The sequence below is a fragment of the Athalia rosae genome, chromosome 1 (genome assembly GCF_917208135.1).
Source record: "Athalia rosae chromosome 1, iyAthRosa1.1, whole genome shotgun sequence".
In the NCBI taxonomy this organism is placed as follows: Eukaryota; Metazoa; Arthropoda; class Insecta; order Hymenoptera; family Athaliidae; genus Athalia; species Athalia rosae.
In genome coordinates this window covers 3,483,319-3,496,867 of record NC_064026.1, presented here as the reverse complement: position 1 = coordinate 3,496,867, position 13,549 = coordinate 3,483,319, and the positions used below count along the sequence as shown (strand labels likewise).

The 13,549-nt window shown below is 40.4% G+C and overlaps 3 protein-coding genes across 3 annotated transcripts; 2 read left to right on the top strand and 1 right to left on the bottom strand.

Moving 5' to 3' along the window:
• Window positions 1–43: 43 nt before the first annotated feature.
• On the bottom strand, window positions 44–3,525 carry LOC105690773 (serine protease snake-like). The gene is made up of 6 exons (XM_012408854.3): window positions 3,370–3,525; window positions 3,134–3,288; window positions 2,905–3,017; window positions 2,556–2,809; window positions 2,063–2,232; window positions 44–1,993 (listed from the first exon to the last, which is right to left on the bottom strand). The coding sequence occupies exons 1-6, from the start codon at window positions 3,455–3,457 to the stop codon at window positions 1,826–1,828; spliced, it is 948 nt and encodes a 315-aa protein (XP_012264277.2). The 5' UTR covers window positions 3,458–3,525; the 3' UTR covers window positions 44–1,825.
• Window positions 3,526–5,822: 2,297 nt separating this feature from the next.
• Window positions 5,823–10,845, top strand: LOC105690764 (venom protease-like). The gene is made up of 6 exons (XM_012408841.3): window positions 5,823–5,978; window positions 6,818–7,051; window positions 7,139–7,406; window positions 9,408–9,667; window positions 9,756–9,922; window positions 10,018–10,845. The coding sequence occupies exons 1-6, from the start codon at window positions 5,918–5,920 to the stop codon at window positions 10,189–10,191; spliced, it is 1,164 nt and encodes a 387-aa protein (XP_012264264.1). The 5' UTR covers window positions 5,823–5,917; the 3' UTR covers window positions 10,192–10,845.
• Window positions 10,846–11,191: 346 nt separating this feature from the next.
• On the top strand, window positions 11,192–12,969 carry LOC105690776 (serine protease snake-like). The gene is made up of 6 exons (XM_012408856.3): window positions 11,192–11,346; window positions 11,543–11,611; window positions 11,696–11,963; window positions 12,031–12,299; window positions 12,417–12,580; window positions 12,655–12,969. The coding sequence occupies exons 1-6, from the start codon at window positions 11,286–11,288 to the stop codon at window positions 12,826–12,828; spliced, it is 1,005 nt and encodes a 334-aa protein (XP_012264279.2). The 5' UTR covers window positions 11,192–11,285; the 3' UTR covers window positions 12,829–12,969.
• Window positions 12,970–13,549: the final 580 nt, after the last annotated feature.

Genomic DNA, 13,549 nt, shown 5'->3' with positions numbered 1-13,549 from the left:
CGCGTACGTTACGAGAGCTTTAACTTATCATTTTTTCGTTTCGTTCATTCGATATGTTTTTTATTTTATTTTATTTTATTTTTTTCAATTTCTTCAAAAGCTGATCTCGCCGCACCGCATTACCGGGCGTGTTAAAAGTTGATGTACAACGCTAAATACATTACGGGGGTAGGTACGTACGGATATGTATACAGTGCAAATACGTACGTCGGTTCGGCGCAAAGTTGAAAGAGTTGCGTTTATTGCTGTGATAATAATGAGAATTAAATTCCTCGCGTTCTATACAGGAAGCGTTCGGGTTTCATTTGTAAACTTTTGTGCAGCAAAATAACTAATAGGAATAACGTGTATCCGTTAATAACTTTGAAACACTGCGGTGGTTAAGTTCATTTGGATTTTTGCCAAACTATAGCGAAAATGCGCGAGGTATATCATCCTCTGCGTCTATTTTAGATCTTGAGCATTCGCTGTCTGTGTAAAAAACACCTATGTGGCAAAAGTCTTCTATATTGGAGCACATGAAGACAAACGCGCGGAGACGCGCTGCAAGGTTAAACCTAATTAGACGAGTACAATCTTTGTAATATTTATATTGTACGAAGCTGCGATTAATAATAATGATACCGTCCTTGCTCCGCTCCGCACGAGCGATACAAAAAAATTTTTAAATATTATTTTCAATTCGTTTCTTTTCTTTCTTTTTTTTTTTGTTTGCATACAATTGGAGGAATTTTCCCCTGCAAGCGCGATACATCGAGGTCTGTGGAGAAATAATTAACAGCTTGATTTCAATTATATTTTATAAAAATTATTCAACGACCGAAGATTCTTTAGGGAACGATCCGAGTCGCCTGACCAGACTGATGTAGAAAAAAGAGAGAGAGAGAGAGAGAGAGAGTGGAAAAAACTTGCAGACCAGACGGCGGGCTGTGATAAAATTTATCGTAATACATTATTGAATTATTATTATAACACCGTATATTGAAATTTTATAATTACAAACGACCAATTAACGTTCTAATGAGATTTTCTTGCAGAAAATTAAAAAGAACTTAACAAAAATAAATAAATAAATTCTATACGCGAGCGAGGAAATAAAAAGTTCCAACGAGATCACGAGGGCGAACGCCCTCGGCGACACATGAGATAATTAATTACGGCAAAATCCCGAGTTGTTCTGATTTTGAATTGCAGTTTGCCCCCACTAGCTTATCTACGATAGCAAAATTTCAATTATGATTCTACTCAAGAAAGAAGATCGGTATTTTGGCAAAAATCAATGAAAAGACAAGAATCATGAACCAGCGATAATTTTCGTTTTAAATCCGAGCGAATTTTGAATTTCGGGGAGAAAAATTCTCATTTCATCGGCGAATATGTTATAAATTTGAATTTTGCAACATTAGTAATGAGTCATAATTTTAATTTGTTGTTAAGCCAATGCCGCCATCTCTGGAGTTAGTTAAACATTACTGAATTACCGGTTGAGAAAATTGTCCTTCGACGAGCGACGCGACGTTTGCCTCCATGGTAAAAGACGAATATAATTTTTTCAACTGAGGGTAAAAACCGATCATAGCTTTGATCGACTCGGAAGATGAAAAAAATTATTTGAAATGAAAAAAAAAAAAAAAACAGCAAAAGATGAACATTCGATTTACAGTCCATCCAATTAATTTGCATTGAGATGAATTATTTTACCAGTGGAAGTTTAGAGAATACGGTTTCGATTCTATCGGGAGAAATTTATTGGGACGCCGCAGGTGAAGTCCGTTGCAGGGATATTATTATTTGAAGAGAAGAAAAATCGAAAAACTCAACCGATTCAAGGCCATACAATGCCCTCGATCCAATCCACGTACGAACTGACCCTGCTGTATATGGCGGGTGAATTTTTAAAGCCGCAAAATTTTCCGAAACTGGTTATACCCACTATACTGTACATACAGTAAGGGTCTTCCAACACCCTCTGGATGGGGCCTCCGCTGTCGCCCTGGTGTACAAGAGGAAAGAAAAATTTCACACATCGAGAAACAAGGAAAAACTGGCAAGTTTTTATTACCTGGCAGGTGTCCTTGCCTCCCCCCATCTCTCCGGCACAAATTAAGCTCGTAATCAAACCGTCAGGCATTTGCCTTCCCCCGAAATCTGTTTTGAAAGTATCTTTGCATACTTCCTCAGAAATATATGTCAGTTGAACCTTCATGAGATCGTCGCTGCCGTCCGCCTCATCTGGGAAAAATAAAAAAATTAATGAAAATGTGTAACCTGCTGCAGATTTTTTCTTCCTCTTTTTTTTTTTCACGTTCTTCACAGATGTACGTTACGATGTATCGTCTACGCCCGTCGGGCTTTTGCATATGTAATTAATTGCCGTATCGGCTGAGGCTATTATGGAGCTAAAAATATCCGAATTTGTTATTTACGTGGGCGTGATCATCAATGCAGGTAAAATGAATTAAACAAGACAACGAGTCGTCCGAGCAGGTTTCGGAGCGAGGAGCAAGGAATCGGTAGAAACAAGAGAAGAGAGAATGCAATCTCGAGTACAATACCATATGCAGTTTTTCCGAAACCGGAGGCTATCGATTTCGTTCCAGGAATATCTTTTTCAACGTGAAGACAAGCCGGTCGAACGTCCGCGTTGAGATCGAAAGGCTCCTTCAGTTTCAACAGCGCAATGTCGTGGTAACGCGACGGAGGTTGATAATTCGGATGTTTGATTCTTTCCGCAACGATCCTTTCCTGCATTTCCTCGCCCGGAGTTTTCTGGTTTATCAAACCGGCGCGGACCTTGAACGCCGGTCCTCTGGAATGAGTTTAATTTCTGGGAAGTAAACTTTTGGGAGGTAAACGGGTGATTCGTTATAAAATCAACTTCCGCGAGTTTAATTACACACTAACTTGTCTCGGGAATCCAAACAGTGGGCTGCGGTTAAAACAAAACTTTCCGAGATCAAAGAACCTCCGCATTGCCAAGAAACATCCTCGTCAGAATTCCCGAAGCCGATTAACGCCTGGGAAATTAATCGAATTCCACTGTTTTTTTTAAACAATCTCTCTTCCGCCACCGTCTCTCCATTCTATTCTACTCGACTCCCTTTTTTTTTTTCAACTATGTGCTTTCACGAACCATGTGCGGAAATTCCTTTCGAACGGCTTTCGTGCCACCGATGATGAGAGGGACTTCGACGATTCCGCAATGCGATATTGAATTGGTACCGGCGTTCATTCTGAGAATCGGTGCCGCCTCATCCGCGTAGACGTAATTCGCGTATTCCTTGCATTCTCGAGGGTGGAAATGAAACCAAATACACGATTATGGAAGTGGTGGTCCAAGCGATTGTCATAACTCTTATTGTTACCTACTTTCTTTGCTCTTTTCACCGGCTCCCAGGACTCCGCTGCATCGAAGAATCAAAAGGAATGTTGACACGGTGTTGAGAATCGGGCGCATTTTGAAACGAAGTGATTTTCATTCCGGCTACGACTTCGTCTATATCAACTACGGGGGAACTAAATATACCGTCGGTAGCGTGATGAATTATCAATGACATCGCGACGAAGTTAATCAACGTTCATTTACACTGGCGCGTTATTCATTTCCTCCGCTCTGCGAGACGACCGTACCGAATCTAGCGATAAAACTTGGTTGCGTTGTTCATCCACAAGGATTGTATTTTGGCTTCTCAGATTCGAATTAACGAAGTGAAGATTGCACGGATCTCCGTACCAGCTGATCGAATAAACTAATTTGGGCGTGAACGGAAAAGCGATAAGAAACGTACAATATTATTTCCGCCCGATCGAAGCTATCGGTAGATTGTACTTCAACTTGAATTGTTCTTTTTTTTTTTTTTTTGTTTAAAACGTATCTCTGATATACTACAATTTTTTTCGTTTATTAATCTTTTTACCGCACGCACATATTTGGAACTATACGTACACGGAAGTGTGTGGTATACGTATAAGATTGACTCATCGAAAGTAGCGTGAAAAAAAAAAAAAATATATATATATATTAATAAATAAATAAGAAGCCGTCACGATTACGTGAACTTTAATTTGTCGTTGGGTCATTTGCCTCGAGTAGAAAACGTCGTGTTTTCTAGTATACGTTTCAGCTAGGGTTTTCCGGCAACAAACGACGATTATGGTTTTCAGGATGTACGTATAATTACGTCGAGAATGATAATCATTCCGCAAAACGTCACGTCGGTACGTCAGTTCCTCGGAAGTATAACGTGTGCATGTCCGACGCGAGAAATTTTCGCAACACTCATTATTTTCGATAATGGTGATATAGCTGCGGTGAAATAAATAAAAATTCCAAAGTGGCGTGAACTAATGGCGTTCTATTAGTGGAAATGTACGGGCGTCCGATGTCTCGGACATCTCGATCGCCGATCGGATTTGAAAGAGAACCGAAAATTCGTCGTACGTTAATGGGGAACGATCGAACGGAATTTCTTCGTAATCGAAAATGATTCTCTCCCGATAATTCGGTTTCGATGAAATACATTTCTACGAGATCTAGTTCCCTGACACCTGCGGACAGTCTAGTTACGTCACATAAGAAAACGAAGGATTCCCCGCGTTCCGTTGCGAATCCGGGAATGAAATCCAGTTGACGGCGATCGAGTTGATCCGAGTAACGGTCACCGTGCGTGTTTTCCTTTCGGAGAAATTTTCTAGCTCGAAAGAAAAAAAAAATCAAAAACAATCCATGAGAGGAAAATCAAGTTTTACCGAAATCCGAAGTCATCTGGATTGGAAGCAGATAAATCGGAGTCGAAACATTGAAAAAAATAACTTGAATTCTTCGAACGAAAAACGTCGGAGACAAGAAGGTGATTCTCTACTCGGATTTCCATTTGGTATAATTCCCCAAACGACACGGTTATTCGGAATTAGCGGCGATCGGGAGAGAGATTTTTCCCATCAGTTTTGATGAATTCAGAGATAATCAACCGGTGAAATCAGAGCCGAATGTTGTTGTGTTCTTCGATGGCGAATCTCTCGTTTTCGACGAGATTCGTCCGTTTCATGGAACACTGAATGGCGTCTAGCTATAAATCGACGCGTGTTGATCATTCGGTGAAAGATAAATAGGTATCGATTAACGTGTTCAGTTGCGTGTCTCAACAATAACGACAACATTTATGGGGGGCGTAGTCGCTGACATCACGCAATTATAACGCGCATACATATACCGGCCCCGAATAATTGCTACGGAAAAATTCTCTAATTGAACGCGAAATTTGGTACATCCATAAAATTTACGACCAAAAAATTTCGGGGATCCTAAAATCCCGGAGTTATCGCTTCCGATATAACGCCAATTACTACGAATAAACCGGTTTGTTTTTATTTCTATCAATTATACGTTTTACTAGAAGTAAGGATAAAAACAAAAAAAAAAAAAAAAAAGAAAAAACGAACCAAAACGCGGACGACTGTGTATCCGAACGGTACAACTTTTTGTCCAGAAATCCCTCCGCAAAATTAGCAATTTTTTTATTCGGATCTCAACGAATCTGCGCACAGTGAAACGATCCTTCTATCTTTCGAAATGATCGACATGCATCTTGTGAAAAAAAGTCTAAACAAATGAGTGAAAATCTTCTCATTGCATCTGATGTGTTTCGATCGGAAACGGTAGTGATACAAACTTGTGACGTCACCGACGACCTTACGATGATAGCTGACGAAGCGAGCGTGTCCAACTTGTCTTGTACAATGTATGATATACCAACGTGATTATATACCTGTGTTAAATTGCGTACGATGAGAATTATAAGGAGGTAGAAGTCTTTCGAGTATATAACGTGTGGTGGGGATTTGGAGTTGTAATAGCGGAGTGCTTTACGTTTCCACATCACTGTTCGTCGTCGCGGACTCAGAAGTGGTGTCCAAGATGATTCTCCCGGTTCTTTTCATTCTCTACTTTGCGACTTTAGCCGATTCGGCTTACGAAGGTAAGTTGTACTCGTACGTGTGCGGTAATTGGCACCACAATTACATTATAATTACCCTATTTGTGATCCACGATCCGTATTATCGTGGAGATCGGCGTTGGAGATCGGACAGTGGTACCGTCGTGTGACTCCGGAATCCCTCAGGATCGGTACCGCAGGATCTATTGGCACGAGACAATAAAATAATTGGGTGCATTAAAAGTGACGATTTTTCATTCGAATTAAGTCAATCGAGATTGAGAACTCGTTGAAAAGATACTCGTGATTTGTGAAAGTGTATTTTCGAGCTGTGCAGACACCTGTTTTTCATTTTCGAGTTTCTTCCAGAACTTGAAGAAACGCCATTTTGGAGTCCTACTTTTGTGGTGAAAAACAAAAAATTGAATTCAAAGAACAAGCCATGGGCCAAATGACGATGATTTTTTTTTTTTTTTTTTCGAAAATATCAATTAGTATTGGTCACGTGACGAATTTATAACGTAGAACCTGTTTGTCATATCGCATCTGTGTATTCCGGGATTCCCTCATGGTAATCGAGATTTACGATAAGGTTTGTTTGCAGCGATCGGACAACAAGCGAAAAATAAGTAGGTGTGTACCAAGTTGATCGTACACAGCCGACCGGCGATCGCGTGTCACCCGATTCTTGGATATATCGTTCTCCCTCTTTCTCTCTCTGGTACTTTTCCCGAATTTTGATCGCTTCGATTCCGCAAAGTGAACAACAAAACGTGAATAAACAGCGCCCGAATCCGAGGGAACGAAAATAATGAACAAAAAATCTTATGGACAAATTTTATCTGCTAATTGCGACCAACGAATTGTGAAAATTCTTACAGGTGAATCCTGCAGTCTTACGGACGGAAGCACCGGAATCTGCGCGCTCTTGAACAACTGTCAACCGGTGCTTCAGGAATTGATGGCCGGAAATGCGCCGGATAAATTATGCGGATATGCCGGATTCGAGCCGATCGTATGCTGTCCGACGAGTAGACCGACGACTACGTCAACGCGACGTCCTACCATCACGGAAACTCCGACTGGCGATGGGAGAGGTGCGATCGCCAGACAGAGTAAGTGGATTTTCACCGTTTCGCCGGATTATCGGAGTTTCGTCAAAGAATTTTCCCTGAAATAAAACCGATCACGATTTTCTTCAGAATGTGCCGAATACGCCACGTACGTTTACGCGCTGGTGTATCCGCCGGTGTTAACGATACACCGAGAGAAGGTCAACGTTTCGCAGTGTGGATTTAAGATCCAGAAACTTGTTACGGGTGGTAAGAAAGCCGAACGAACGGAATTTCCGCACATGGCTGCTGTCGGTTACAATTTGGATACGGCGGGTATAGGATGGTACTGCGGAGGTACGCTTATCTCGGAAAAATTCGTACTCACCGCAGCTCATTGCACGTACTCGACGATGTGGTGAGTTCAATATCGATACCATTTATGGTTTTTCAATTGAATCGAAAATTGCCAAGCCAAAAAAAAAAGCGCCGAGCTATTATTGACTTGGATTTTTCTCAAAACCGGGGCGGGAATTCGACATTCTTTTCAGTGTTTTTCATGTTATTCTCGAATATTCTGATCTCGGAGAAAGCCAAATGGATCTATCTATAAGATTGATCGAGTTATTGCCAATTTATCGATAAAATAAGTGAAAAATCGAGGATATCTCCCTTGGAATTTTGTCGATTTTGGTTGAAAATTTTTTTTTTTATTTTATATGCTATTCTCATGTATTTTGATCCCAGGAATCCAAATTCACAAGTTAAATTGATCTATCTATCAAATTAATCGAGTTATCGCCGATTTTTCGCTTTTTGGAGCATAAAAATGGAGATATCTCGATGGGAAAAATTCGTAGCTCAATTTGGTCAACGGATTCGTGTTCCTGAGGTCAAAATACATAAGAAAAGTGCCATACGATCAATTTTAAAAAATAAAAATTTTTGGCCAAAATTTGAGATTTTTCCAAGGGGTACCCCTTACGATTTTTTCAAATTTTGACCTAAAATTTTTATTTTTAAAAATTGATCGCATAGCACTTTTCTTATGTATTTTGACCTCAGAAACACGAATCCGTTGTCAAAATTAAGCTACGATTTTTTCCCTCCGAGATATCCACAAATTTATGCCAAAAATCGCAAAAAAATGGGGATAACTCGGTCATTTTCGAAGATAGATGAATTTTTCTTTCGGATTCGGATTCCTGAGCTCAAATTACAATAAGATAGACTAAAAAATCAATTTTTTATTTTCGACCCCAAAAAGCTGAAAATTGCCTATAACTCAGTCAATTTTAGAGATAGATCAATTTTTCTTCCAGATTCGGATTCCTGGGGTCAAAATACGTAAGAAAAGCATGATAAATCCAATCAAAAAAATTATTTATTTTTTGCTCAAAAATCGAAGTTTTTTAAATTGGGATTTATATGCTCTTCTTATTTATTTTCAGCCCAGGAATCTGAATTCACAAGTTAAATTGATCTATCCATAAAAATGCTCGAGATATCACCAATTTCTCGATTTTCGGAGCAGAAAAATTGAGATATCTCGATGAGAAAAATTCATAGATCAACCAAAAAAAAATTCTTAACATGTGTGTAAAATATTATGATCCGACATTGAAAAAAATTACGGGACACAAATTTAAATGACGAATGATATCAAAAGCGTCGCGCGCGAAGCTCGCGTGTGCGATGCTAGTTAGATGAAAAAAAAGACTTCATGCATAAATTTCATTTTTTCATACAAATATTTAGATCTCCTTTTTCGCACTTTTTCGTTTGTCAAATCGATCAACGTATTGTCGCATAGAAAATCAAACGCTCTACAAAACAAGTCGTTTGTCAAAGTATCGTAAAACAAATAGAGTTACAACTACTCAACCTTCAATTAACTCTAAATTCTACCATTTTCTAGATATCGTGGTCAGACTTATCACCTTTGTTAAAAAATATGCAGTTTATTTTTCTGAAGGATAAATTTTACTATCAAATAATGTCCACTGATAGTGTTTTACTACGATAAGTTCAAAATTATATACTCCGAACCGACATTTCTAGGAGGAAATGACTCTAAAATTACTATATTAGGTACAATAACGTGCCTCACTATTTGTTCAAATGAAACAATGAGGAGTGTTTAACTTATTTTTCACTGGAAAAGTCGTTCCAAAGCATGTCATTTTGAAATTATCGTAATAAAACAATATCAGCGGACATATCATTCGATAGTAAAATTGATGCTTCCAGAATAGTCCTATATATATTTTTTATTATAACAACGATAGCTTCATTATTTTTTATTTTTTATTTCTCTGTTCAAATACCCTGGAGTATATCGTCCACGGTACATAATTTGTAAAAAAAAAGAAATTCTCAATACTCACGTTCACACTTGTCGTTCGTTTTCAAATTTTAGGGGTGACGCGTCGTGGGTGCGTGTCGGAGATTTGAACTTGGAAAGAACGGACGACAGAGCGATGCCGGTGGACCGGCGGATCATCGAAAGGATCAGACATCCCCAATACAGACTTCCGTCCCAATATCACGACATTGCCCTTCTCCGACTCGAGTCTCGCGTGACTTTTAACGCGTGGATAAGACCGGCTTGCCTGCACACCGCACCGGTAACCGGTACCCGAAGCGCCATAGCGACCGGATGGGGTCGCGTTGACTGGGGTGAGCAAATCCGCCTGATGAAAACTCAGAAAATCAGAACAGGCTTCGTTGAATTCGTGACGACCTTCAATTTTCATCTCGTTTACAGCCGACGACGAAGGTTCGATGGACCTCTTGAAGGTCACGCTTCCTCTCGTGAGTCAGGAGAGCTGCAACAGGAGTTACACTTCCGGTACAGTGGATAACAAACTTCCGAACGGAATAGTTGGACAAACGCAGTTGTGCGCGGGAGAACTCGGAAAGGATACTTGTCAGGTAGATTGAACGAATCATCGCCGTTGCTATCGATGAAAGAATCGCGGAATAAATTTTGAAGCGAACGAATGAAATTATTTCTTTGCATTTTTCAGGGCGACAGCGGCGGACCTTTGGTGATATACAGTAACAAGGAGTATTATTGCATGTACGATGTTATCGGAGTTACCAGTCTCGGAAGATTATGTGGAAGCACTATCCCCGGAGTTTACACCAAGGTTTACCACTACGTATCCTGGATAGAGTCCGTAGTTTGGCCGAGCGGATAAATTAGTTGTACATGACATGAAATCGTTTGCTCGATCGGAGTGTAATCTGTGTATAAATACACGGTTGAGTCTCGTGCCGAAATAGTAAGATGAATAATAAATTTAAATCAATTCTGTAGCGGAAATTGAGCGGAGTGTTCGCTAGTTTGTTGATAATGTAATAAGCATGATTGATTGATTGGGGGGGGGGAGAGGGCCGGATTGAATTGACCGGAGGCAATATTCGTTCTAAGATGACAATATCGCGTTCTGATCTTTTGACATCGGAAATCTTCTAATTTTCGTTCACGTTGTTGAACCTCAATCGATTATTCTTAATGATGTAGAACGAGTGTAGGTAAAGTAGATGTATTTATGGAACATTTAATTTTAAGCATAACATTACCATAGTCTTTAAGAATTTAAGCACCCTATTATTATCGCATTGTGATTCTTGGCAGGCATATGAAAAACCTGACAATTATAACTGCCGTATGATATTGTAAATAGTTGAATAGTTAAAGAATTTTAATGGATTTCATAACTCGAGACTCAATACATTCAAATATTCCTGACTATAATTCAATTCGTCACGACGTTTTGATAAATTAGTATTCAAGTGTCGCAGTATCACTGTGTTGTATTCAAACAATAAATTTTATATGATTTAATTAACGCCAAGTTGTCACTTACTTGCCTTTTTCCTCCATTCTTCCATACCCACGAATCTCAAGGTCCGTTCAAATGAATTTACCACGTTGTATATCGGCGAATTTTCTATTGATTTCCGGACGTTATACCCGCAAAATTTTCGTTGCCATGTTTTTCCACGATTATTTGAAACAACACGTCCTCTCGTACCGGCGTCGATATGAACGGCCGTTGAGTTGATTGAGGAAAAAGTGCGGCTATCAAATAACTGGAATCGACGGAGGTCAAACTCTACACACATCTTGATATTATATACACGCTAGATGCTTGTATGTTGCTTGCATATTTTACCATAAATAAAAGAGTCATCTGCGTTTGGCGTGGTTCGGGTGGGGATCTGGATTTATATTGCAGCGATTGTTCGCAATTTCTGATCACAGTACGCGCGCCGTTGAGTCTCAAGGATGATTCTCTCATACATTTATCTCCTTCTCTTCGCGACACTCGCCAAATCCGCATACGGAGGTAAGTTCACCTCAGAGATTTAATAAAATGTTGAGACGTGGATTCGAAAACACCTTTGTACGAAGGCTTGCCGAATTACCGGTTAATTGTTTGGACCAAATCGAGCATACTTAACATCAGTTTCGCCAAACAGAAAAACCAGTCGAGCGGCGAAGTATATGTTGAATTATTCCGAGTGAATTTTTGAACATTGCAGGTGTTACAAAAGCAGGAACTGCGACCGAAGCAGAAAATGGCGATGGAAGGGGTGCAATCGCTAGGCAAAGTGAGTGCTGTCTTTTTTGCCTTGTGAAAATGTACCTATATGTGCAGTTTACGAGTAAAAACTGTGATTTTTTTTTTCTTTCAGAATGTGCAGAGTACGCGCGATCTGTTCACAGTTTGGTCACTTTACCGACATTGACTTCCGATCAAAAGTTAGCGAACGTCTCCCATTGCGGTATAACGTCCGAACCCTTGATCGTAAGTTCTTCGGTAGCCAGGCGTCATGAATTTCCGCACATGGCTGCGGTCGGTTTCGATAAGGAAGGTGGTGGAATCGACTGGTTGTGCGGCGGCACCCTCGTCTCAGAGATTTGGGTCCTCACCGCCGCTCACTGTGTTCATTCCCCGCATGCGTACGTATTCTTTCGTCTTCGTTTGCCAACTGAATCGACCCACCGATTTCAAATTTCGAAATTTCAGCGGGTCCGCTTCATGGGTGCGTGTCGGTGATTTGAATTTGGAAAGCACTTCCGACGACGCCTCGCCGGAGGACCGTCGAGTGATTGAGAGGATCAAGTATCCGCGGTACAAACTACCGGTCAAATATCACGACATCGCGCTCTTACGCCTCGAGTCTCGAGTTCCCTTCAACGCTGGGATCAGACCGGCTTGCCTACCCAGCGGACCGAATTCGGGCTCGGACAACGTAAAAGCCATTGCGACGGGATGGGGTACAAGAGATTGGGGAGGTAAACGATATCCTGAAATAATCTAGTCAACCGATTCGTTCGATTGTGCTGAGTATCGGACTATCGATGCAAATATGATCATGTTTTGCACAAAATCGTGATGTTCTTTCTTTTTAGACACCGAACGTTCTTCCGAACTCAAGAAGATCACGATGCCCATCGTGGATTATCAGAGTTGTAACGCGAGTTGGTCGACCGGTTCGACTAGCAGGGACTTACCTGATGGAGTAGTCGACGAGTGGCAAATTTGTGCGGGTGACTCTGTAGCGGATACTTGCCAGGTAACATCGGGACCGAAGCCTCCATCGATCGCATCAATTTGTAAAACGTATTTGACACGGAAAAAATGTTTCAGGGCGACGGAGGCTCACCTTTGGTGGTCTACAGCAAAAAAGAACACTGCATGTACGACGTGATCGGTATTGTGAGTTTGGGTAAGCTATGTCACGGAGGAATTCCAGGACTGCACACCCGTGTCTACTATTACATTCCCTGGATAGAGTCAGTCGTCTGGCCGCAAGGATCGTAAGCCTGGAGAAATCATTTGTTCGATAAGAATCTAATGAAATTCGACAAAAATAAATTAAAAAAAAAATAAGACCATAAATTGAAGTAATCCGTGTTCAACTGAAATTGTATTTTTTGATAATAAATTCAGTTTGGCTCGATATTGAATGATAGTTCACTGCAAGGCTCACTACTCGTAATGACTAATTTTCATGAACATTGACAATCGTAAATCTTCATCGAAAGTTTCACAGCACATTTTTTCGCGTAACATAATTATCCGACGTAGCTTTGATTTATGCTGTTGGTTTCCTTGACGAAGGTTTATAACTCTGGCGAGGTATTTTTTACCGCATACTGAAGGCAGAACAACTTTTTTTCATTCCGGTTCAGCGTTACTGGTGATTGCTTTTAATCACCAACGAACCTTCATAGGTATACATATAACAGGGTGGAGATGGCAGGGATTCTCAGATTCGGGCAGCGATTCTGTATTCGTTTGTCGCAGCCCACAGCGGTATTTCTCTAACGAAAAATGATTATCCTGCGACTTTTTTTTATTTCTCGTCGCGTCGCTCGATGAGCTTTACTAATTTCACCATAAATCAGAGAGTCGCGATGAATAATAGACCTAGAAGACGAAAACATGTTTGCTTTGAAAGGCTTAGCAAATTGTCAGTTTTTTTTCTGATCTCGTGACGCACTTTCGATAGCGAAACATTCACTCTTTGATAAATTGATAC